Below are 25,579 nucleotides of genomic sequence, written 5' to 3'. Positions count from 1 at the left end.
GAATCTGTAGAACGTCAGTGAGAGTGGTTGCCCCTTATACATTCACACCAGGCATACAGCTCTGACAGTGAGCCCAGAAGGCCAACAGCCAAATTTCCAGGCCAATCAGAAGTAATGTGGTTTAAAGGGAAGGTGGCCAAAAAGTTACATGGATGAACCGCAGGGCAGGACGAAGGCCAAGCAGAGGTAAAAAGGATCATTTTGCAAACATGCGTTAGTCCAAGAATAAAAATATGGGACTATTAGACCAACTTTAATGTTGTCATGAAGGCTTAAAAACAATGATTGCAGTTTTATGGTGAAACGTTGGGGAGTCTGGCCTGTCGGTTCACCGGGTTCTCCTAATACTAATGTTTTCTATAGACCTCAAAAAAAAAGTACTGTTTCCCATATACCTGACATGAATGCTAGACACATGAATTATTAAAATTTGCAGTTTTACTGGGTTAAACTAACCAAACAGAAACCCAAAGGCCCTCTTGTCAACTGGCCGGGGTCTTAAGGAAACTTAAAAAAGGAGAAAACACAAGATGCTGCAGAAAGCAAACAGAAAATCCAAGAAACACCCACAGACAGATAAACTGACCGACAACTGAGTGAAAACTGACTGAACACAAACGAAACAAAACGTTTCCTTAAACAATCACACAAGCTGGGAAAGAAGCACAGACAAAGAAAACCAGAGTGAGTGTCAGAGATGGAGAGAGTAGGGCCTAAACGCAGGACGTCCTGTGCAGAGTTCAGTGCATTTATTTACAATGAATCAAAGGACAAAGGTGCAAATAATCCTCTCCACGGGGTTTCTTCCTGTGCTCGCTCCCTGCTCCTGTGCTGTGGTGAGTCATCGTATCCTGACGTACAACAGCGCTCCACTGCTTCTACTTGTTTCTGCAACCCTCTGCAAACAACAACAGGCTGCTGTTAGTACATGCAAAGACCTGCGAACCAAGACACGGTTGCAAACTAGCTGACTGGGTTTCTCACAACAATCCACTGCAGCTCAGCTACTCTGTTAAACAGATCAGCTGATCAGCGATAGGTGCGTGTAGTTATCCTTCCTCGGGTGTGGCTGGCCTCACGGTGGGAAACACTCTCCAGGCCTGGTGTCCCAGGGAAACCAGGACACCGCCAACAACAACAACAGCACATACATGTTAAACAGACACACAGGCAGGGCAACCAGTGAGGACTGCCAGCCCGAGAAATATAAACAAGTCCACAAACACATGAACCCTGGGTCCCCATGACAGTAAGACTATGAGCTCTTAGAATGAAGCAGGAAAAACCACCAAATAATGACCCAAACATCATAAACGTGATCGATGTAACAAAGCTGAAGTTTCACACTAAATCTGTCAGAAATGTATTTGTAGTTTTAAAATATAGATCATAAAAAGAAAAACACGCCATGTCACTGACTTCCTTTACTTCTTGCCTGACCTGCAGCTGATAATAACACAAATGCAAACAGCTGTTCTCGCTAGCTGCCTTTTTTATGTGCTAAAGTTAAATGGTGTCATTGGCACCTTAATGCAGTCACATAACTGTCATCTAGTAAGTAAGCTGCTGGCTCAGTGCAGACGTGTAAGCACTGTTTAGGAAGCATCTGCCTTTCTGGTTGCGTCACACTTCTTCCTGCCTCTCCGGTTAGGCTGAGCTGACAGCGGCGCTGTGAGCCACGAGAAAAGGAAGTTCAGATTCTGTAAGGTCAGCGCTTCTTCATGAGTCAGAGTTCAGTTCAGGCTGAGGATCATGAAGATTTGGCTGCAAACCGTCATCTCGTCTCATGTTTGAAGTTTGAAGATTTGAATAGTTTTGAAATCCTACAAAGTTTTCATGTGTATTTGTTTATATTTGCATGTCTGCAAAGTCTTTTGAATATTTTCATCGTGCACTCAAATACTGAGATAAGCAAGGTAATTAAATATCCATCCAGCCATCCTCAGCCTACGGCAGCAGGCCCCTGGTGACCCTGAAGAATGAAATAAGATGCTCGTACACAACAAGTCTGGATGTTTTTGAGCCTCATGCACCTCCACATCCACATTATCCATATTATATGGATTATATATGTGTACATATGGTATATTTATGCTGATATCCTCACTCACATTCCCCTTTATTGTATCTGTAACATGCAACTTCTGTCGGTGCTGTGCTACTGGAAACTGAATTTCCCGGAGGAACCCACCCGAGGGATTAATAAAGTTTCATCTAATCTAATCTCACTGGTCTCGCTGCTGTGGTTTGTCCAGGTGCTTTGAAATTCAAGCTGTGGCCTGACCAGCATCAGCCAGCCGAAGCATCAAAGCTTGGCTCAGAAACAACCACGAATGAGGCGCAGTTTCTTAAAATGTTTTCAAATGTTTTGGCTTTTGTCTTCTTGTCCATGGAAATCACCGTGCGCTTGCTTCTGGCATGCCGCCGTGGGCCATGCCTCTGTATGAATGCGTGCCCATGCATATGTGACTGTTTATGTCTGTGTGTGGTCTTTGTAAGACGAGGATGTTTCCCCCTGAGGGGATGGATGTACAGATCCATTTCAAAGCCCAGAGAGCTCCCTTCCCCCCGTACGTCCCCCCCCAACATCGTGTTCCCAGCAGAGTCCAGACTGTCAGTGAGAGCAGAGCCTTTTAAAAGCCTGCATGTGCTGTTAAACATGGCTAAGCTGTGACTTTCTGCGGTGATCATCCAGCCTTACAGAACAGATCAACATCTTCTGAAGCCTCTCGCCCGCCGTACAAAGGGCGCCATTAGAGAGGGTGCAGAGACGAGATAGCTTTGACTAATAGCGCTCTCTTCGTAGTGTTGTGTCTTCGTCCCGCTGTTTGTACAGCAAAATGTTAGACGTTCACATGCTGCTTTGGCTGCGCTGGGTTGGGTACACTGCAGGTTTCAGGTATCTCTGAGCTTTCAGTCATTCAGTCAGAGACCGAGGCTGAGCTTCTGATGCTGGATCAGCCTTTTGTCTCCGGCTGACATGTGCACCCCCTGTGATACAAAGTCCCTTAAATGTTTATGTGTGTTTATAAGTGTTGGCCATCAATCATTTATTTGTTGATTTAATTAATATTTTATGCCATGAATTTCAAGTAGATTCACGTACACTAAATACAAAAGACTTTCATTGTTCAGTAAAAAAACAAAAACAAAAAAACAGGAGAGTACGCTGATGTTTGATGTCCTTGAACAAGTCAATAAATGTCGACCTGCAGCACATGACCTCTGACCTCTCCACTGAAATTTGAGCATGTGTGTCTAAAGGAAACTTATGAAATGTCTCCAACTCTTTAACGAAGCCCTCTGAGGTGCATCCGTGTCACCTCTGAGGTGTCTCACGAACACAAATCCCAACGTTTCTCGTCTTTATCCGAGGAGGAGGTTTACGGTGCTGAAAGGCAACGTGGTTCTGCACACACGGCTTCTGGATAGCCTTTAATGGCCTGCTGCTGTGTGGTAGCAGGCGGGAATATCAGTGCACACGCTCTGCTAATTTGCAACCATGTGTTTCTTCTGATTTCTAAATAAAACACTAAGAATCGCTCCAGCACCTCCAGTGGAACGCCACCCTCCTCGCCACCTAGGGCTGATCCAAGACACACTATGGACAGAGCTCATTTCCACATCGGGTGTGGTGGTGCCACATCCTGGATGAAACTCTACCTTCTTCTGTGAACAAAGAGGAACCCAGTCTGAGGGATGATTGTGCACTGGTGAATTATTCCTGAGGTGTGTGAATTTCATAGAAACAGTAAAAGAAACCCCCCAAAAACTCAAAGCAGAGGCAAACAGGTTTACTTTAGAAGCCCTCACTGCCCACCTCTTTACATAGATGACTGTGGAAAGCCCATCCTTATGCACTGCAGTACTTTCCTGTTGAAAGTCATGGGCATTGGCTCACTAGTCCCTCTGTTTTGGAACATTTGCAAACAGAACATAAAGTGTATTCATGCAGGGAGCACTCACTGTCGTCACTGAGTGACGTGGCAGAGCTCGGTCTAAACAGTTCTGTTTTACTGCTTTAGCCAAAATTCATTTTAAGATTGGTGAAATAACCAATGTTTAGCTCAACCTACTGTTTGTGTTAAAAGGAAATATGAACTTTTAAAGTTTGACAGGGCTTCAAAAACCCCGTCCTGTGGATTTTCCACAGTTCACTGGTATTTTCAGATGATTTTCAGTATTACAATAAAGTCTGAAAATGGGGTGAAACTGGGACTGCTTTCTGTTTTTCTGAAACATCAGCTCACAGTCACTGTGCATTGCTCACATTTCACCACCAGTCATTAGGCAACGCTAAGCATTTGATAAGACAGCATACAGTTCGTTGCAGTCAGTTTGGGACTTTGACTCAGTGCAACATTTCTCAGGAAAATTCAAAACTGCTTTGTTATGCAATATGTGTCCACGCACACTTTTCTTATTTGTTTTGAAAAAATCGCAGCAGCTACTACAGAGACCTTTAAATCTCAGCTGGCAGTGCTTATTATACAAAGTCTGATCAACCTCGCGTAAATCAATTATTAATGAAACCACCATATTCCTTTAGACAGTAAACGGTTCAGGATCAAAGATTATACAGTTTTCTTTTCCCCGTGAGTGCCCCCCCCCCCCACACACACACACACACACACCCCTCCTCCCCCTCCCTCCCTCTGTGATCGTTCAATGCTGCTGACTGTGTCGGACTCCGGAGCGTCACCCCGACCTGACGCTCTCTTGTACCACAGCGCAGCTGTTACCATTACTTCATCTCTTATTGGATCAAGACCGAGGGAGAGAGAGAGAGAGGGAGAGAGAGAGAGAGAGAGAGAGAGAGAGAGAGAGAGAGAGCAAAGGCAAACAAGTGGAGAGAGAGAGAGCGGGAGAGAGTTGGAAGCCTGCGCCGTGCTTCATCGATCTGCAGAGGTGCACCGAGGACCTTCTGTCGGACATTGGTCACATCTTTCAGTTTTTTAAGTGAATGCCAGAAGTAGAGTGACTCTTTGGAAAATGCTTCTGGGAAATTTGGTACGGTAAGACTGTGACAGTTTTGTTGGTTTGATTTCAGCGTCGTGTAGTTTTAGCTTCATTTAAAGTGTTTCCCAGCTCCGCCCCGCCTGCCCTCTAAACACAGATTGCAGGGCTGCAGAACTGATGTATCGACCTGAGAGCGAGACAATCGCTCCGTGCCTGATATCAGCGCAAACGCGCAAACCTGGAAGCTTTACCTTAAGAAAGAAGGCATTACATAAGTCTGCGAAGTATCAATTATGCAGCAGCGATGACTGCTGCTGTTATTTTTGGTCTGACTCACGCCGGGACAGATGATGATGATGGATAGCCTGGAACAGCTCATTGTCAGCAATGCCGCAGATTTGTTTACCTGTGGGAGGTAAAGGTAAGCAAAAAGCTTTAGGTTAACGGTTCCACCGTGGATCACTCCCGTCTCCCTTCAGGACGTGGGTTTGGTCACCATCATCACTTTTATTATCATTCATTTTAGAATGAATTGAAATTAGCAAACGCAGTATATTAAAAATGAATTATACCTGAATTAGTCATCAGTCACTGGATCGTCGTAGTTTAAAGAACACACCAGTCCACGCTGAGTTGACGTCAAAATACCCGGATAACATACTGATTTTGGCAACCTTGAGCACTCTGAGGGCCGGACACGATCCACAAGTCATGGCGCTGTATCGACATAGATTATGACAGCTGTAGTGTGGAGGAGAAGTCACAGTACATCTAACATCTGGCCACTACATGCTGAGTGGACAGACAATATCCAGTTACATCTGGACCTAATTGGGCTACTTTGGGACTTTCTAACTCAGTTATGGCACTGACAAGTGTTGTGCGTTCCTGGTATGGCACAGATGTGTTACCACCGCTGACACATGACACGTACGAGGTTGACCTGCAGAGTTGGGGTGACCAGAGTCACCCTGCGTCCAAACTGTCTGTCAAGGCCAAATGTGATCTGTGAGAGATCCGCCGATGTGAGTCACATTTTAGATCAAACATTTGTTTCTAAACTCGGTGTTCAGGTCATGGTCTAACTCATGGTTGAACTTATGTTACTTCATGTAAGATTTCTACTAATTTGAGTGTTTTTATTGTCTAAAATATTGAATAGTAATAAATATAATGGAAGAGGGAAACTCTGAATATGTAAATCTGTGTGAATCTTTTTATTATTATTTGGGTAAAAGTGGAGACCGTCAGGCTTGTGAGGAGAGTCAACATCTGCAACTGTATGTGGGTGTAAAGGTGCACCTGGTGCACATGGCACAGCAACTTGCACAACTGTTTAGGCTTCATCATTAACAGATCTTCGAGCAACAAAGTTGCCATCTAGTTGATTCTTCAGGGAAAGTCTTACTTATTTAAGCAAGAAAATGTCCAACTGCATGATTGTGTAATTAAACCTATTAGAAGCGTTGGAGCTGCATGAAACAAAGCTCCCGTTACCATTCTGAGCTGCTTTCACCTTAAATCTGGGTTTAAGTTGTACTTTGGAAAACATCAGTTCTTGTAAAGATTTGCTGAGCAGGATACTAAAGCTGTACCAGCTCTAGAGATCCTCCAAGCCTGACCTTTGACCTTGAGGAGTGGAAATGTGTTAAAAAGAAATGCTCTCTGGTTTTCTGCAGGTAGTGGTTGCGTTCTGTCTGTGGGGCATTGATGTCAGCAGAGCTTATGTGTTTCAAGCCAGCCGACCTTCAGAGGGAGGGGACAACCCGCCATCTCATACTAAAAGTGAGAACACACTTGTTGTCTTAGCAACGCTTATTCTGGGCTGTTGAGTTAAGAAAGTCTTATAACTGAGCTGAAGACTGATGTGATCAAATATGGTGGAAACCTTTATTTCTGCATTTGGACCAAAATGACATTGATGTTTAAAATGTGTATTGCCAAGTTACATCAAAGCGAGAAAAAACACCGAGCTAGCAGCTACAGGCTGTTGGTGTTTTGTTTCTCACTCTAATCATAGCAGGATAGATGTGAATATATATCTGTATGTACATATTTCCTCCTTAATGGTTGGGCCAATGTGAACAAAACTTCAAGCAGGAACGAGTTGCATTTACTTAACTTTAACTTCACATCAACAGGAGTGTTTTAATTATGAGTTTTGACATCGAAAATCTAGATGACAAAAACCGTTATAGGAAAATTACTTGAATTTACCTTGAATGACTGTTATGGAGGCAAACCGAGCTAGAACTTGTGTACTATGACTTCTCGATTTTGCTTAAAGACATAAAAACACATTTTATACCAGAGCTGTGCACCATTATACTTGGTAAACGTTGTATGTGGGCATGTTTGCAGCATGTGTGTCTCACCATGCCCTTCCCCTCCCTGTAGTCATTTCAGAGTGGGTCAGCTCAGCGGGCTCCTGTAAGGGGAGGTGCTTTGAGCTGGAGGTGGCCAGCCCTCCAGGATGCAGATGTGACAATCTCTGCAAAACCTACTACAGCTGCTGCTCTGACTTTGATGAGCACTGCCTGAAAACAGGTCAGGCTTCTACACACTTGCTCACGTCTCTCGTCTTTTCTTCACTTCCTGTTTTCTTACCCAGTCTGTGGCTCTTGGTCAACAACTAACTGCATCGAGCTGACAATGTAAACCCTTAAAAGCAGTTTAGAGATGTGTAACAGCCAATGAACAGCTACAGAGCTGTCTAATATTAAAAGTATAGATATTTACATATGCTTCATATAACATGCCTACAAAGCTCGGGATGAGTACTTTCTCTTGTAACACAGGGAAATTTAACAAAAGCCAAAATGTTCATTTTCATCTGATGCTAATTTAAATCTCGGTTGCATCACCTATAATTGTATGTTCATCTTGAAAACATGAAGTAAACAACTGTGGAACATTTAAAAAAATCTTCAAATGAATTCAGCAACCATGAGCTTCTTGTGGGTCTTCTTTTTAAAACGTATAATAAAACGTCAGCGTTGCCTGGGTATGGATAATCTGTAACACATTTTAGGACCCTCTGTTATGCAACAGAGATCTGAGATCTGAAAACGTTGGTTGGGAGAAGACAGTTAAACAGTGGAACAGGGCTCATTGGGGACTCGGAGGCAGATGAACTCGGCAGAATTTAGCCAAAGTTGAACAAGCTGTCGAGGCTGCTGGAGGTGAATGTGCAGCCTGAGCTCGTCTAACATGTGACTTGGAAGATGGTCGTGGAGCCACAGAGACACTGCATTACTTTCAAGGCTCAGTAACACAATGGTTTAATCAACAAGCTCTGTAGAGTTTGTACCACATGGCTAATGATCAGTGATGGAGTGAACGTGCTGTCCAGGAGTCTGATTGCTGGATGGGTTTCTACAGAACGAGGAGACTCTGTGGACTTTGTGACAAAAATCCTTTGAGATGCCAAATCAAACACAGAGCACTATGTGCTGTGAAGAAGGGAACAGCTGAAAGTCATTTTTTAATGGACGTGGGTTCACACCTACTAACCAGGCTGTGTGAAGGATCAGCATCGTTTAGTGTCTCAGGAAACTTTTTGTGAAAACTTTGTAAGACTGCAACTTTGTACATGATAACACATTCCTTCAGAAGTTTTGTAAATGCCTGAATGAAAGGGAAAAAACACAAGAGAGTCTTGAACGGAGCCAGTAAGAGTAACGTTATGATGTAATCAGATTGAATTTGTCATGATGCAGCACGCTGATGCGTTGTGTTTCCTGCTTTCATCTGAATTAATCAGGTAGGAAGCAGCTTGGTGCTGCTAATCAAATGCATGTATATCTTATCATGATGTCACCATCTTCCCAGGAGTGGATGTCAGACCTCTGCTCAGGCTAACTGCAAACCCCCCAAAACAGAACAAGAGCTGGAGCTCAGAGGCCTAAAACTATTCATTTCATTCACATGTTAAATGTTAAAGTTCATGATATTGTGCCAGGATAGGACTCTAAATTTAAGAAGGAGCATGGCAGCACAGATTAGGTCTGCTAAGTTCTATCTGAATATACAGAAGAAGAAAAAGATCATTAAGAGATCTGTGCACAAACAAATAACCATCAACCTCAGTCAACTGGAGCAGTGTTGCAAAGACGAGTGGACCAGTGGACTAGACTTACTTAGGTTACTGCTGCTGAAGTTGCTTCTACAAGCTGAATCATTGCATGTGCTTAGATTCTCAAAGAACTGCAGAGAATCCTGTGAAAATGTTATTTTTCACACACGGAAATAATCAATGAACTGACTTCCTGTTTGTGCTCAGAGGGAGGCTTTGAATGCAAACAGGAACGGTGTGGGGAGGAGAGGAATGAAGACCATGCCTGCCACTGCTCAGAGGACTGTCTGGAAAAAGGAGACTGCTGCTCAAATTACAAGTCCATGTGCAAAGGTACATGTCATTATCATTTTTAACCAAGTGACATGGAGATTAAATTTGCTTTCAAGCATGTGATGTACTGTGGTTTCCTCTCAAGGTGAGACTTCGTGGCTGCAAGAAGAATGCGAGGACATCACGAGTCCTGAATGCCCTGCAGGGTAAGATCGATGACCATCCATCCATCTGTTTATCCTTTTTCAGGGTCGAGGGGGGGCTGGGGCCTATCCCAGCTGTCCCAGGGTGAGAGGCAGGGTACACCCTGGACAGGTCGCCCGTCTAACACACAGAGACCGACAACCATTTGCACTCACATTAACCCCCGCCTTCACACCTATTTAGAGTTGCCAATTATCCCCACTAAGTGCATGTCTCTGGATTGTGGGAGGAAGCCGGAGTACCCGGGGAGAAGCCACACAAACACGGGGAGAAGATGCAAACTCCGTGGAGTCTGATGACTAACCACGTCTCTAAAAAAAGCATAATGGCTCCACGCCTTCTATAGAAACCTGAAACACCATTTTGGAGAATAACTGCAGTTTGGTGATGTTACCAGATCAATCAGCTTTGTCATTCTTGTGCTTCTCAGCTTCGTCCGTCCTCCTCTCATCATGCTCTCGCTCGATGGGTTCAGAGCCTCCTACCTGAAGAAGGACCAGTCTGTCATCCCAAACCTTCATAAACTCAGTATGTCTTCTTTTTAACTTCATCTGTATTTAAGTGATTTTTACAGAGCCAGCAGTTTCTGTATGTCCTTTATTTACTTTTTGATGAGTCAAAAATATAGCCTGGTTGCTTGTATCATCCTGTAAAATGCAGCTTTCACAACTCTTTACTTCTTAAAATGCAAAATTTAACAAAAAGTTACCTTTTGTTTCCCCTCAGGAGGATGTGGCACGTCTACACCGTACATGCGACCAGTCTACCCATCAAAAACATTTCCAAATTTGTACACCTTAGCCACGGTAAGTGAGCCAGCATATTTAATGGATGGTTCATGTTAGAAGTTACAGTAAAGCTAGTCTGTTAATGAGTACTCTGTCTGAAGAATGAGCAAACACAAATGTTTGCCAGTGTGTTCAAAATGCCCTTACACTGTGCTCGTGTTGCTACTCAAGCGTTGGACTCATTTTTAAAACAGTAAATGTGCCATCTGTCTGCAGGGCCTGTACCCAGAGTCCCACGGGATTGTGGGGAACACCATGTATGACCCAGACTTTAATGCCACGTTCACACTGCGTTCCAGAGAGAAACTGAACCACCGCTGGTGGGGCGGACAGCCTGTGAGTCCAGTCTAGAGTCCAGCTGACCAAAAAGCAGGCGTAACTCTTAAAGCATAAAATGCAAATTTAAAAAGCGTGCTTCTTTAAAAACTGGTGTTTGTACGTGTGCCGGAGCACACATTTGTAAGTACGCAGAGTGACACAAAATCCTGAGAATATTGAACACATTTGTGACCATTTTGTCAACATTTCCTCTCCATAGATTTGAAGAGCTTACGTAAGGTGTTAAGGTCACTTATAACAGCGTTTAAGAGGACCGCTGGATTTCTGGATTTCATCTCCTTTTGTTTCTTTTTCAGATCTGGATCACCGCTGAGAAACAAGGAGTGAAACCAGGCACGTTCTTCTGGCCTTGGTACTTAAGTTAGTACTGGAATGTTTTTCAGTAGCTTTAGATATCAGACTTTACTGAGGAGTCACTTCCACTTTTCCTGCACTACTTATACATTCTTGATATATTTTGTGTTGATTTTCTTTGAATGTCCGATGGCCTCAGTCAGAGCCCTGGATCTCTCTTAATGAAATGCCCCCTCGGGGATAAGTCGGGCTGGAGCCTATGACTCGTTTCATGGGCAAACAGCTGGGTACACCCTGGATACCAGTCTGTGGCTTAGGTGTGGATGTTGCTGAGGATACTGCCAATTTAGGGAAACAGTACAGAAAGGAGACATGATGTGGATGCTGGTGAAGCTGTTGTTCATTGTGGGGAAATCTTTCTACTTGCCAAATAACACAATAATGCACTAAAATAAATAAAACTCAGTCTTTCAGGAGAAATAATGAGGGAGGTTCAGGGAAAAAACAACACAAATACACTTTAGTAGCTGAAAAACTCTTGAAGATTGAGTCCGAAGCAGTGAGGGGAAGATAAATGATAATGGGATACTGGGCAGAGTCAAAGATTTTAATTTTAAAAAGCAAATATTAAAATGTGTGACATCATCGAGCAACAGTGCTTCTCTGATGCTTCGTGTAATTAACTACAAAGTGTTATTAAGTCTGAGCAACACAGACGTAAAAGAGGAGCTTTTGATTTTGATTTGACCCGATGACCGAGCGCAGCGCGACTGACAGGCACGAAGCAGACAGGTTCATGTCAGCGAGTGTTTGCATGTCCATGACTCAATGATCACGAGGGCTACACATGAAGATGCGCACTAGTCACATCCTGAGACAGACAGACAATGGGACAATACTCCCACACAGTCACAACAAAGGCCATTGAAGAGTCCGAGGAGTCTGAACAAAACGGCATGTTCATCTGCTGATTTACATTCAAACCATCAGCCTCAGCTATTTGGTGACAGAATAAAAATTGATCGTCAGGTTTTGTTATTAACATTTTAATCATCATGATTCTTGTTTTCAGGGTGATTCCTCTTGAAAGGAGGATTTTGACCATCTTGCACTGGCTGCACTTGCCCGATGATGTCAGGTGTGTCCATGTCTTTTTTACTTTTTTACAATAAATTAGCATGTAGCTTTCACACACAAAATAATGTGTAAAATTACTCACGAATGACAGTGACAGTGATACTGTGGGTGTGTCTGTTTAAGAGACTGCAGAGTCTGGGGTCAGTGATCGGATCAGACGCTGATAAGTGTCAAGTGGCTTTTATTGTCATTTCAACCATGCACAGTGTTACAGTACAGAGTGAAATGAGACAGCGTTCCTCAGAGACCCTGGTGCTACATATGACATATAACAGAGTAATGTGCAAACACTGCAATAAAACAAGACAAGACAGTGAAACACCAGACAGAACAGGACGATACAGAAACAAGACAGTGCAGTGGAAATGTGCAAAATACTGTTGCATTGTGCAAAAAGTAGCTTGAAGGTGATGCTGCAGATAAGTGCTGGGTAGTGACGTGCATGGAGTGTTTGTACAGCTCGGTGTGTCAGCAGGTGAAGTAGGTGTTTGTGTTTCTTCTCTGGTTGTGCGTTCAGGTGAGATGCTTGAACTCACACTGAAACAAAGTTTTTTTCTACCTTGTTCAGTCATCACTGTTCCATGAAAAGTGTTTCGCAGCACAACGTTTCCTTCGTCATGTCTTTTCAGGCCGTATGTTTATGCTATCCACTCAGAGCAGCCCGATGCCTACGGACATCGAATGGGTCCACTCAGCAGTGAGGTGAGCTAGGCCTGAAGATGGTCTAAGAGGTGCGATTAATGATATGCAATAATCAATCATTTTGGTTTCAATTGAAATATTGTCCACAGCTGGACAACCCTCTGAGGGAAATTGACAACATCATTGGTCAGCTAATGAATGGACTGAAGCAGATGAACCTGCACCGCTGTATCAATCTCATCATTGTAGGAGATCACGGTATGAGCTCCACAGAAACCTGCTGAATTCAGAGGATTTTGTCTAATTAACCCTTTTATTACAGTTCTTGTAAATGCAGCAATGATTAGACAGTCCTCTATGTTTGTACTTGGAGGGAAGAGCTCCTTTACAGAGTAAGAGACCTTCTTTAGAACCTTTACTCCTTCACTGGGAGGAAGGAAAAGTGCTCAGGAAGCCCCCCAGCAGCCGGATCCTGTAGCCTCATTACTAAATAATGTTTCAGGGTCACCTGATCTGCAACAACTTTGGATCAACTTTGAAGGGTTTCACTGAACTTTTTCGGACATCCTGGAAATGAGCAATCGCAATAGTCCAATCCAGAAACACCACATGCATGGACTAGTTTTTCAGCATCACTCTGAGATGGGATGTTCCCAGTTTTCGCAATGGAAGGAAGAAGTTATGCATAGACTTTTTATATGAGGGCTACAGAAGAAACGATTGGTCAAAAATGACTCAACATTTCTTCACATTAGTTTAATTCAATTCACTTTTATTTCTGCAGCACAAAATCACACGAGCAAACAGCTCACGCTGCTTTTTAGTATGAATAGAGACAATATGACAGAGAAAACACCAAATATCAGATGGCCCCCCATGAACAAGCACTTGGCGACAGTGGGAAGGAAAAACTCCCTTTTAACAGGAAGAAACCTCCAGCAGAACCAGGCTCAGGGAGGGGCGGGGCCATCTGCTGTGATTGGTTGAGGGTGACGGGAGAAAAACAGGATTAAAGAAACACTAGATCTGACCTCTTCTAGTTCTGGAGGCCACAGAGATGCCATCAAGAGCTGCATCAGGTTTGAGAGTCTCTATTAAAACTGGTGAAAGTCACATGGTTCTTTTAAAAGACACACAGGTTCCTTCACTTGGCGTGTACTCTCAGTGTCAGCACAAGCATGAAACGTTTGGTCACACAACTTGTGTACGTCTGAGGTGTGTCGAGAAGTTACAGATGTCACTGCTGTGTCTCAGGGATGGAGGAGGCCCACTGCGACAGGACAGAGTTTCTCAGCAGCTACCCACTCAACATAGACGAGATCACGCTGATCCCTGGCTCGCTGGGCAGAATACGACCCCGTGAGCCAAAACCGACCACGTGTAAGTGCGCACATTTAAATAGCACAGTGTGACACGTGCTTTCTTTAGATGCAAAACCTGCTTTATATTTCTCAAATTTCCATTTCCAGATGACCCAAAAGTTGTGGTTGCAAACCTCACTGTAAGTAACAAATGTATAAGATCACAGTACAGCCTAAAACAAACTGAGCGGTTTGCTGTGTTTGCAGGGGTCAGGTCGTTCACCTTTGTATTTACTGTTTCAGTGCAAAATGCCAGCTCAGCACTTCAAGCCATACCTGAAACGGGATTTACCCAAGAGGCTTCACTACGCCAACAACAGACGGATTGAGGATGTCCATCTGCTGATGGAGAGGAAGTGGCACATTGCCAGGTAGCCTGTGATTCTAATCTGTCAGAAACGGTGTTTTAACTACCAATAAATCGAGATCTTATCAAGTCTGAGGAAGAAATAAGACGATTACAAAGGAAACTGGCAGCCTCAGTGACCTCTACTCCCACTTTATGTTTAAATTATGTCTGGTTAAATTTGAGGACTTTAAGTTAAGTTCACTGATATTTAGAAAGTGAGGTGAAGGAAGGATTTTTGCATTTTGTCACACTGAGCTACAAAAATCACAGAATGACTCAGTGCCTGCATACTCCATGTTTGTTGTTTTCAGGAAAATGCCAGAAAAGCCGAGGACTCGGTGTGGCTTCTTTGGTGATCACGGCTTTGACAACAAGATAACCAGCATGAGGGTACTCGTGTGTCGTATCTGCTGTTTGCTCCTTCTGTGTTTATATGTTAAAGGCATCGCGCGTCAAGCTTGGATACTTTGTTTGAATACTTGGCGTTATGAGTACCGCCATCTTGGGCTTTCTGAGCCAAAGGTTACCATGTAGCATTTTTAAAATCACACAGCAAGCCATAGTATCTTAATATGTTAAACACCAGCAGCTCTACGAGCAGCTCAGCTCAGTGGCTGAACCAGGTGAGTTAAAGGCTGACATGTAGCAGTTGTAGTCAAACAGAATTTAAATAGTTGAAGACAGATGTGTTGTCAGTACAGATGTGATTGTTAAAGAACGTAAAAAAGACTTTGTACCGTTTTAAAACCATCTTTTATAAAGTGGCAGTTTATCACAGAAGGCCATGATGACTGACCCTTGATGATGACATCAAGTGGTGGCTGAAGGAACTGCAGCTTTTGGAATCTAAGGTTCATTCGGCTTCATTTTCAGCCCCAGAGGTTTCTTCTTGTTCCACGCGGAGTATTGTTTCGAGAAAAGTAGAATTTGAGAGAAGGACAAGAAACATGGCTGACTATTACCTCATTATGAGGAGTACATCTCTCTGATCTGATGTCCACACGACAGTTTTTCATAAAGTTTGTTTGAAAACTCCACGAGTTGATTTCACTGTTTGATGCTCCTTCTTTTTTGCAGACAATCTTTATTGGCCATGGGCCAAGCTTCAAATTTCAGAAGATGGTGCCGGAGTTTGAGAATATAGAGTTATACAATGTCATGTGTGGTAAGAATCATTTTTTTTATCTTCTTTTGAATACCAGAAAATATGGTCTAGATCTGGGGTGTCCAACTCCAGTCCTCGAGAGCTACTGTCCTGCAGATCCATCCCTACTCCAACACAGCTGAATCAAATGGTTGGAAACCTCTTCAGCCATCAAGTTTGGCAAAGGCCTGATAACAAGCCACTCATTTGATTCAGGTGTCGGAACAAGGATGTGTCTAAAAGCTGCAGGACGGAAGCTCTAAAGGACTGGAGAAGGACACTCCTGGCCGAGATAATAATACCGATGTTATCATTACTACTATAATAGCGTGTCCTCTGATTGTTCGTGCTTTAGACTTGTTGGGCTTGAAGCCAGTTCCAAACAACGGGACACACGGCAGTCTGAACGACATGCTGAAAGATCCGCCTTTCCAACCCAGCATGCCAGAGGAAGTCACGCCACCGTCGCCGCCGTCCGACGCCGAAATCAGCCACGACCTGGGCTGCAGCTGTGACGATGAGGTCTGTGGGAGGCAGCAATGCCACAGAAATCATTTGTAACATCTAAATCCAGCTGATTTCACCGTGTTTGTCACTTTCTTCTGTAACAAACAAAGACGAGGAAAAAAAACACATTTTATCATTTTCAGAACAAAGTGGAGATCAATGGGCTGTTCACGCGTGCATCAGATGGGGTCTACAGTTATAGTAAGTGTTACACACACACACACTGGAACAGCTGCATTCAGCTAGCAGCTGAGGAAATAGGATTATTTGACAGTAAATCTAGATTTTCTTCATCATGTATCTTAAAGCAATGCCTCCTGTTTCTGCTTTCATTTGTATTTTTTGCCGTTTTATTGGTCAGTAGGAACTGCAGAGGACACCAACAGAATCACCTTTAATTATGAAGTATAATCAAATAATTTGGCATCGAGGTACAACATGTTGTTTTTGCAGACAGCACCCAGCTGCCGTTTGGTCGACCAGCGGTGATGTTTGACACTCAGTACAGTCTTCTTCATCATGTGGAGTTCATCAGTGGATACAGCAAAGAGCTAGCCATGCCCCTGTGGACATCATACACACTGCCACCACAGGTACACACATGTAAAGTTCTCACTCCGTCTTGTATCAGTCAGCTTGGTTCTACAAGCCATTGATTGTCCCTTGAAGTCACCTAAAACTTTTAGTTTTTTCTCTAGTTTGATCTCTGGTTGTTGTGTTCCTGCTAGTCCAAATTATAAAAACGTCAGAGGGTAAATTCACAGATACACTTCCATGATATGAAGATAAAAGTTTGAGTTTTTTTCTGTTATATTTCAGGAGTCCTTATGTTCATATTGATTGCCAGTTGTTTGCTTAAGATTAGCTGCTGTTCATATCAAGAAACTTAACCTGAAGAGTTTGCAGGTCATCACCGCCCTGTTCCTGTGGAAAGTCTTATTCTTATATTTATACTCTTGTCTGTGAAAACTCACCTTTTGCAAACTTTTTCATTTAGGAGTATCCAGAATTGGCAGGATTATAAATGAGTACATCAGAGGCAAAGCTCAGGTCGAGTAGTTTGGAGATGGCACTAGCGACACGAGGCTGAGAGAGTTTGGACATGTTCAGAGGAGGGAGAGTGGACATGTTGGAGGAATGAGGAAGACCTTGGACGACGTCCATGGTTGTGGTCAAGGAGGATATGCAGAGGTGCCTGCGAGACACAAGAGGGCGCTTGGGATAGAAGAAGAGGAAGAAGCCTTCCTGTGCAATGTTTTGAAGCTGCTATATCAGCATGTTTGAAGGCACTTCAGGGACATGCTGGTGTTACTAACCCTGGTGCAATCAGTGCTTTATGATGATTAGTCAAAGTCAAATGTATTTATACAGCACACTTAAAACAGCTACTGTTCAGCAAAGTGCTGAACATTTAAAATTAAAAATAATTAAAAGAGATAAAAAGAAAAATTATGAAAAAAGCATAAAATGAGAAGATTTGAATAGGAAATAAGACAAATGAAAGTAGTTCATTCATTCCTCATTCTCATTTAAAAGCCAAGGAATAAAGGTGGGTTTTCAGATGGGTTTTGAAAGTTTAGAAGCAGTTACAGGAAAGACCCGACCTCCTCTGTGCTGTAATGTGGACCTCAGCACAGCTGGGAGCGTTTGATCCGCAGACCTCAATAACCTTGCTGGAGTGAACCCGTTCAAAAGATCAGAAAGGTCTGAGGGTGCCAACCCATGCAACGCCTTAAAGACGGATAATAACATTTTAACATCCATTTGAAAAGTGACTGGCAGCCAGTGTAAGGATGCTAGAATCTGACGACAGACTGACACCTGAGTAAAGACTATTACAGAAGTCTTTACTCAGGTGATTAGTTTGAAATGTGACAGACTGTAAGAGTACAAGAGTAACTCTTGCATTTCTGCTTTTTTAACCCTGCCCTGTGTTTGCACGAACAGCATGTCCAGACGTGTCCAGCATGTAAACAGACGTCTTCTTCCTCTCTTTCCTCTCAGAACTTCGTTGATATAAATGAGGTTAAACCTCTGATGCAACCACATTAGAGGCACTCTGGTGGTGCACTCACTGGTGGTGCACTCACTGCAAACACTCGTGGTGTTTGCAGTGAGTGACTGTGTTTGTGTCGCAGCAGGATGTGACAGAGCTCTGAAAACACGCAAACATGAAATCTCAGACAGCCACTGCAGTAAACACACTCGCGTGTTTGACTCGTTGCAGGTGTTGTGTTGTGATGTTGTGCAGCTGCTCACGTATGGCACACCTGCTCCGTGCATATACATCGCCATGCATGAATGCCAAAACAACACGCAGACATGAGTGGAAGTAAACATTATATTAGAGCCCAGCATTACATCTGAGTTTCACTCTCACTTTAGATGCTTTTTATCTTTGATCTTAGATTCTTTCAGCTGCACCAAAATGAAACTGGTACCATTAAATGACAAAACAAACACTTTTTTTTTTTCATTTATTAAGGGAATAAAACATTAACCCTACCTGGCCCTATGCAGGATAAAAGTAATGCCCCTACTGTTAAATCATGAATTGACTGCGATTAACCACATTTTTGGTTCAGTTTCACTGTATGTTGTCACATGTCTGTCTCACAGGAGGACATGACTCCTGTACCAGATGCTTCTCCGAGTGCTCAGTGCATCCGAGTCGACGCCAGAGTGTCAGCTGATCACAGTCAGAGCTGCAGCGCCTACGGCCAGAACACCCACCTCACGTATGGCTTCCTCTTCCCCCCAGGTAGCACCACAGGGTGAACACAGGACCCTCTGTGCAGAAATATCCATGTTGCTTAATATACATTGTGCAAACATCATAAAAACCGGATCTTAGTATAAATGAGATAAAATTATGTTGAGTTATTTGTAATCGAAAGAGTCGTTTAGGTTTTGAGCTTTAATTCTTGACGATTTAACTGATGTAGTCATATAGAAAATAAAATATATCAATTATGTGAAAAAAATAAAAGTCTAACCCTTTAATAAGGATGGCAATCAGGGCCCTGAGAACCAGTTTCCTGAAGTTCACCTTTCCAAGGAAGTTAGAGAACGACAGGAAGTGGACCAGGCCACCTTGTTGCATATGATGGGGGAGTTCATTTGTCCAAACTTTGCATACATTGTTAGCACTATAGCTTATGTTATTTAACATAATATAGTTACATTTAAAATGATATTTGAGGAGGAAAACACTGAAATTCCAGCGGAGTGCCGGGAAAATAGGAAATCATTACAATAATCCGAAATTTCACTGGGTTAACTTTGACTGTCACAACTTCTGAGTGACGTTTCTGCGATGTCAACATCTTATACGAGCTTGTTTGGATATGTGCAAACAGTGGATGATAAGACAGGTGTGACTCACACGTTTGTGTTGACAGAGCTGGCAACGTCTCCCGAGTCCAGATATGACGCTTCGCTCATCACCAACACTGTCCCCATGTACCCTGCCTTCAAGAGTAAGTCACCTCCATAAAAGTCAAAAATTCGTATTTTCACTTCAGCTGTACGTAACTGTAGCAACACGCTAACAGTTGTCTCAAGATGTTGTATTTATACCAGGGACCGGGAATGTGGGGAATCTGGTCTTTACTGCATTCCACAAAATATGTTACATTCCCATACAAGATGTTTGTGCTTCAGTCTCAGTAACAGGCTCGTGAAACATTAGGACTCTTCTCACTGAGCACTGATTTGTCTGTCAAATAAAACCTACTAACCAAATATGCCACTGTCAGCTGGTAATTAGCAAATTCGTCTTTAGTTCATTACCAGGCTTCTGGAGAACTTCAGGACATGTTGAGGATGTAATTTAGCAGTTTGAATCAGCTGTGTTGGATCAAGCACACATCTAAAACCTGCAGGACACCGGCCCTCGAGGCCTGGAGTTGCCCACCCCTGCCGTAGCATCTTTTCATTAAGTTTGATCAGTTGTTCATATTAGGGCTGCCACAAACGATTATTTTGATAGTCGACTAGTCACCGATTATTTTTGCGATTAGTCGACTAATCAGATCATCATCCATTGGACGTACAGCGTACAGCTTATTGCACCAGCAGCATCTGGTCTTATATAACTATCATTAGCTTACAGCTTGAAGTGTTTGTGCTAACTAAAAATAAAGACAAGATGGTAGTTTATTAATTTTTAATGAAATTTGCAGATTGTTTCGGTGAAGTTTAATAAACTCCTTGCTTTCTAAAATATAACAGGACACCGGAGTATATTATCCAGCGTCTCACACTTCTGATGATCAGCTGTCTGCTTGAAGTTTATTTAGCTGTGCAAAAACTATAACTTTCATCTCAGCCAAACCGATTTACTCAGGAACAAATAAAATACTAAAGAAAGCCAAACAATAACATTTTAATTTATCTAAGTGACTCATATATCATGTTTAACCTGAGTAGCGAAAGACGGCGGTGGGTTTGAAAACCATTTGCCGGGAGTCCGGTGTTCTCACGGCTCTAGTTAGCCTTGCCCCCGCCTAGCTAACGAGCTAGTGGGTAACAGACGTCTCCGAAAACGTCGGAGCGCTTTTGAAAATATGTGGTGTCCTGATAAACTGAGCAGATATTTGAGGTTTACACAGCTACATTCTCGCCTGAAAATATGTTAAACGTTTATTTTGTGACCCAGAAAGAATAATAAGAGTAAAGTTAAAACTAACTAGCTGCCGCCATTGTTGACAACTGCGCTGGGCTGCGCTATGAATTCTGGGACACAGCTTCTTCTGCTTCGGGGTTTAACGGCAGCTGGCATCCTTGTACATGCAGTGCTGCCATCTTCTGTTTCAGTCCGTTATTACACTCTTAAATCCTGCCACTTATTCCTGCGTCCTTTGTGATCTTACAAAGCTTCAAACGATGCGTCGACTATTAAATCAGTCGTCGACGATTTTAATAGTCGACATAATCGTGACTAGTCGACTAATCGTGGCAGCCCTAGTTCATACAGAGCTTTTATCGACACCTGAGCTTCTTTTATCTAACCCTCAAACACCTGGGGTTCAGTATGTTGTTCATGATCCACTGACAGGATTTGATCCAGCTGGTAGGCAGCTCGCTCCTCAGTCTGAGCCACAGTCGGCCCTCGGCCAACATCAAGCTTTCAAAATACAAAAGTACAGCAAATACAGTACAGCGGGAATGTCCATCTTTGATATACAGTCTCTAGCTCGAACCCAAAACAAAGACATTGTGTGAAGTGACTGCATCTCTATTTGAATAATTATGAGTTCTTATCAGCACTGAAGCCGCTGCAACAACACACTGTTTGATGACAGTCTTACTATTTTACTTTCTCACCCCCTCCCTTTGTATTTACAGTAGATTGTGACTTAAGAATAGTTTCAGAGTTAAACAATGAGTCTGACATCAGCGCATTTTTTTTTATCTGTTAGTTTAACTGTCCTTGTGGAGGTGGAAATTGAGTTGTGTTCCATGAGACACGGGACAGAAATGTGGTGATGTCAGGTATGAGCCAGGGTGGCCTGATACCCATTGTTTATAAAGAGAGAGGACTTATCAGGAGAAAGCAGACACTCAGCCTCTGCATACCTGCCCCATGCATGCACCCATTATGCTGTGTGTGCGTCAGCTGTGTGTCTGTTTGTGTCTGTTCGGCTAATAGGTTCTATATTAAGGCCATAAAAGGTTGCAGGAATAAATGGGAAACAGCAAGAACAGGATAGGTTTCCTTATTTAGGACGTGACGCCTAAAGTCTTGTCATGGTCAGTAGATTTACAGATGTTCACTCCACCAGTGAAACCTCACTTCTCCTGTTTTTATTCTTTCTTTCTTTGAAATGGAAAATCTACTCGAAAAGAAAAACAAAATGAATATATACAAAATCAAATACTGGACAGAAGCTGAGCTGCTCTTCGAGTGTTTCTTATTACTGATGTTTATAAAAAAGGTGAGAGTATAAGCAGCATGGCCTATTTTTCTGTGGGTGTGCAGGAGTGTGGAGTTACCTACAAGGCACGCTGCTGCGGCATTATGCAGAGGCCAGCAATGGGATCAACGTTCTCTGCGGCCCTGTTTTTGATTATAACTACGACGGCCTTCGAGACACCACCGAGAAGATAAAAGAGTAAGTTCACCGCAGCGGCGAGCGATGACGGCGCTCGGTCAGCTAGCTGATAACAACTAAAGTGAGCTTGCATGTGCATATGTGTGTCAAAACACAAGGTTCAAGGTTATTTTGTTGCCATTTGTGCATAAAGCAGCGCAGAGCTCTCTCAGTCGTAGAGAAAAGAGAAGCATAAGCAAGACAATGCAAAATACAACACAAATATAAATTATTAACTATATTATAGGCAAGGCAAGTTTATTTGTATAGCACAATTCAACAACAAGGTGATTCAAAGTGCTTTACAGAGACATTAGAAACAAGAACAAATAAAAAGCATATCCTGCCACCCTCTTTACAAGAGGGGTGGCAGGATATGCACATTTCTGAGGTAGCAGTGAGTCCCTGATAACTCCCTCAGCTCTTTCCTGGCAGCGCTGTGTGTATATGGAGTCCACGGATGGACGTTTTATCCCTCCGATGCTCTCCAGTCTTTATGAGCCTTTGCAGAGACTTCCTGTCTGCCTGTGTCATAAATGCACTATAAATATATGGCGAGCATTTCGTCTCCATGTGAGGAATCATTTAAGTGATTAATAACTACACAGCATGCTGTGGTTTTCACTTTGTGGAGCTTACATATTCTCAGTAGCTGTGCATGTTCCACCAGTGGTCCAAAGGTACGAGTGTTTAGTTCATTACTGATGCTGAACTGGTTGTGGAGGTTATTTAAAGATTTACTAGACTTCTGATGCAATTTAGCTCCTAACATAAGCAGCCAGAGTAGTGTAAGTGATGCATTTGTACGGTGTGCTTTTCACTTTTTCACATTTTGCACGTGCCTCTGATCCCCCTCCTCGGTCCAGGTTCTCAGCTGATGGCTTCCCCGTTCCCACCCACTTCTACACTGTGATTACAAGCTGCCAGGAGGTGAACCAGACGGTTGATGAGTGTGACGGAGCGCTAAAGGTTTTCTCCTTCCTCCTTCCTAACAAGCCAGACAACAGTGAGGCATGCAATGTGAGTAAGAATGAATTCATGGCCTTATGGAGCTTTATTTTGAAAGGTAAAGACCCTCCAATCATTCCAGCAGGTGGCAGTACCTCCATATCTTTGTAGTGAATTCATTTGCACAGCGTGAGCAGCAACATGAAAAAAAAAAGACCTTTAACCTTTTTTTTATTAAGCTGTAGGTTTTTATTTAAAGATTAAGAAAATGAAAACGTGAAAAACAATCAAAAGATTTACAGGATGACGCTTTGAATTTTTAATTCCCAGGCATTAAAGTATCGCCGATAGATAAACATTTACTTCTCTTGATTGCCATTTATCGTTTTAAACACAGTAAATGTCAGATACTTTATGTAATGACTCAAACTGCAGAAAAATCATTTTGAAGAATTCTCCTTCAGCTGGGTTTTGTCACAAATTCGTCACTTTGACCATATTTCTTAAAAACACCAAAAGCACCGTTGTAGGTGCAGTTTGATATAGTATCATAGAAAGAGGCAGGATGAAATTCTATCTTTGTACTAATCAGAATCATTATTGACCTGCCTTGGGCACATCAGAGGATCAGAGCCCAAACCAACATTTTATGTCTCACCTCTTTGAATTTCTGCATTTTAAAATTATTATTATTGTTGTTAACATTTTGTCATTTGTCTTTGGGTAGTATTATTATTAGCTGGAGGCACTTATGACGTGTTGTCTCCCAACAGATAATCCATCTACACTGAGAGTAGGAATAAAGGAGAAAATTAAAGAAACCAGCTGCATATTCCAGTTAGTTACTACGAAATCTGATGGATTGTCTTGACTTGCCTCAAGCTATTTGGGAACCATTGCTGTTATAATAATAATACAAATACCACTGGTATTATAATCTTGTGTAATATGATGACTCACCATGGCAGTCTGTGGGTTTGTCGGTTTCCAACTTCTGGGTGAAGTGGATATTTGTAGTGATGTGAATGATTCAGCAAAGCTAAGCTGACAAAGATGAGTGTAGCTAATCCTTTTTCATTGCAGCCAAATTGAGGTGAATAGAATGGGCTCGTGTTCAGCTCCATGTCTTACATTTGAATCTACGACTCTGTGGGGCTATGTGAGCAAACAGCATCTTTACTGTCCGTGCTCGTCTCCTTCATCTTTGTTAGCTTGTTAATTAAATCAGAAATTCTTACAAAAGATTGTTCACTGAGAAAAAGGAGAATAAAATGAATATCGCGAAGCTTAACGATGCTATTCTGCAGAGCTTCGATTTTGTGTCGGCAGCACTGGACTGCGGTAAAATAAAAGCAGTCAACAGGCCTGTCTGCTTTCTCCTGCATGAGCTGAAGTCATGCATCGTGTCTTTGTATCTGCTTTTGTAGTTCAGGTGACAGTAATGAGCTACAATGCATCCTTACAAGCAACTCATTCAGCTTCATTAATCGTTTACTGAAGGTTTAAGATGATGTTTTTCAGTTAAGAGCGTTACCATAGAGATGGATAAGTCTTATCAGAAGACAGTCACGTGACTGTTATGGAAGGAATTAAATACGTGCTGTTCTGAAATACTTTGACGTTCCTTCCAAAATGTTTCTTCCCAAGCTCCTTAGACTTGTTGCAATAAGTTGCAGTCGATCATCTAATATCTGGGAGGGGATGTGTTGCAACACTGACGTTTGATTAAGGCACCATTCATGCTTTAATAAGCACGACTTACCCACTCTGTGTTAAATCATTATGAAGGCCGACTGCGTGGTTCCAAATTAAAGCAATAAAATAACAATGGGCAGCATTTCTCTTAATTCACTTTTAGTGCCAGTACATTTTCTTATTCTGCGTCCAAGCTCAATAACAATGTTACATAAACTGTGATTAATCCGCTGCCCTGTGTGCTTGTTAATGGGCAGCTTTGTAAACATCTCCAAACTTTCCTGGGACTCTTCAGCTCCAGTCGTGAGCAGAATGAATGGAGCGGCAGATTAAATGATGGAGCTTTTACAAACAGCTCTAAATATAAAACTGCAATTAGTTCATGATAAACACACTGCTCATGTTTATGCAGACCCTACAAATATATACTCAGTATAGGTTAAACTACTTCCATTCTCATGCCATGCTTTTGACTTTTTAAAAACTAAACAGCCAACAAGCCCGTGCTGCGAATGCACCACTGGGTCATTTCTAAAGAATGCGTCTTTGTTTATCGGCACAAAACTTGGTCTTTTCTTCCTCTGCTGGGTTGGACTACACCGGTGATTTTGAACACGCAGCTGTTTCGTCCACGTAAACGGCGTTTCGAATCACCGAAAATGGAGATTTTTTTTTTTTAACTCCTTTTTTGGGTTTATGTGTGGACGAGGAATCCAGAGTTCGTCACGCAATGTTAAAGGTATGTGCCTTTTTCCACGTCACGCTGTGC

The 25,579-nt window shown here is 42.6% G+C and overlaps 1 protein-coding gene across 2 annotated transcripts in view; it reads left to right on the top strand.

The window, feature by feature from the left end:
- Positions 1-4,669: 4,669 nt before the first annotated feature.
- The window catches only part of enpp2l (ectonucleotide pyrophosphatase/phosphodiesterase 2-like), a gene marked incomplete at its 5' end in the record, with an annotated part of 34,002 nt that continues 13,092 nt past the window's right edge, over positions 4,670-25,579 (top strand). The window contains 24 exons of one of the 2 annotated variants that reach the window (XM_080864121.1): positions 4,670-5,010; positions 6,639-6,744; positions 7,357-7,506; positions 9,242-9,367; positions 9,453-9,513; positions 9,942-10,039; positions 10,238-10,317; positions 10,516-10,635; positions 10,935-10,990; positions 12,005-12,070; positions 12,699-12,771; positions 12,861-12,969; positions 13,966-14,091; positions 14,181-14,212; positions 14,316-14,443; positions 14,733-14,811; positions 15,499-15,586; positions 15,921-16,087; positions 16,216-16,273; positions 16,526-16,665; positions 18,692-18,833; positions 19,474-19,551; positions 22,056-22,188; positions 23,034-23,187. In XM_080864121.1, coding sequence (XP_080720247.1) covers positions 4,993-5,010; positions 6,639-6,744; positions 7,357-7,506; positions 9,242-9,367; positions 9,453-9,513; positions 9,942-10,039; positions 10,238-10,317; positions 10,516-10,635; positions 10,935-10,990; positions 12,005-12,070; positions 12,699-12,771; positions 12,861-12,969; positions 13,966-14,091; positions 14,181-14,212; positions 14,316-14,443; positions 14,733-14,811; positions 15,499-15,586; positions 15,921-16,087; positions 16,216-16,273; positions 16,526-16,665; positions 18,692-18,833; positions 19,474-19,551; positions 22,056-22,188; positions 23,034-23,187 — 2,388 coding nt within the window. Of the gene's footprint in view, positions 5,011-6,617; positions 6,745-7,356; positions 7,507-9,241; positions 9,368-9,452; positions 9,514-9,941; positions 10,040-10,237; positions 10,318-10,515; positions 10,636-10,934; positions 10,991-12,004; positions 12,071-12,698; positions 12,772-12,860; positions 12,970-13,965; positions 14,092-14,180; positions 14,213-14,315; positions 14,444-14,732; positions 14,812-15,498; positions 15,587-15,920; positions 16,088-16,215; positions 16,274-16,525; positions 16,666-18,691; positions 18,834-19,473; positions 19,552-22,055; positions 22,189-23,033; positions 23,188-25,579 lie in introns of those variants that run through there. The other variant, XM_080864120.1, reaches the window with a different exon arrangement.

Source organism: Rhamphochromis sp. 'chilingali' (assembly GCF_963969265.1).
Source record: "Rhamphochromis sp. 'chilingali' genome assembly, chromosome: 17".
In the NCBI taxonomy this organism is placed as follows: Eukaryota; Metazoa; Chordata; class Actinopteri; order Cichliformes; family Cichlidae; genus Rhamphochromis; species Rhamphochromis sp. 'chilingali'.
The sequence above is the reverse complement of the archived record's forward strand: the minus strand, read 5'-3'. Positions and strand labels throughout refer to the sequence as shown.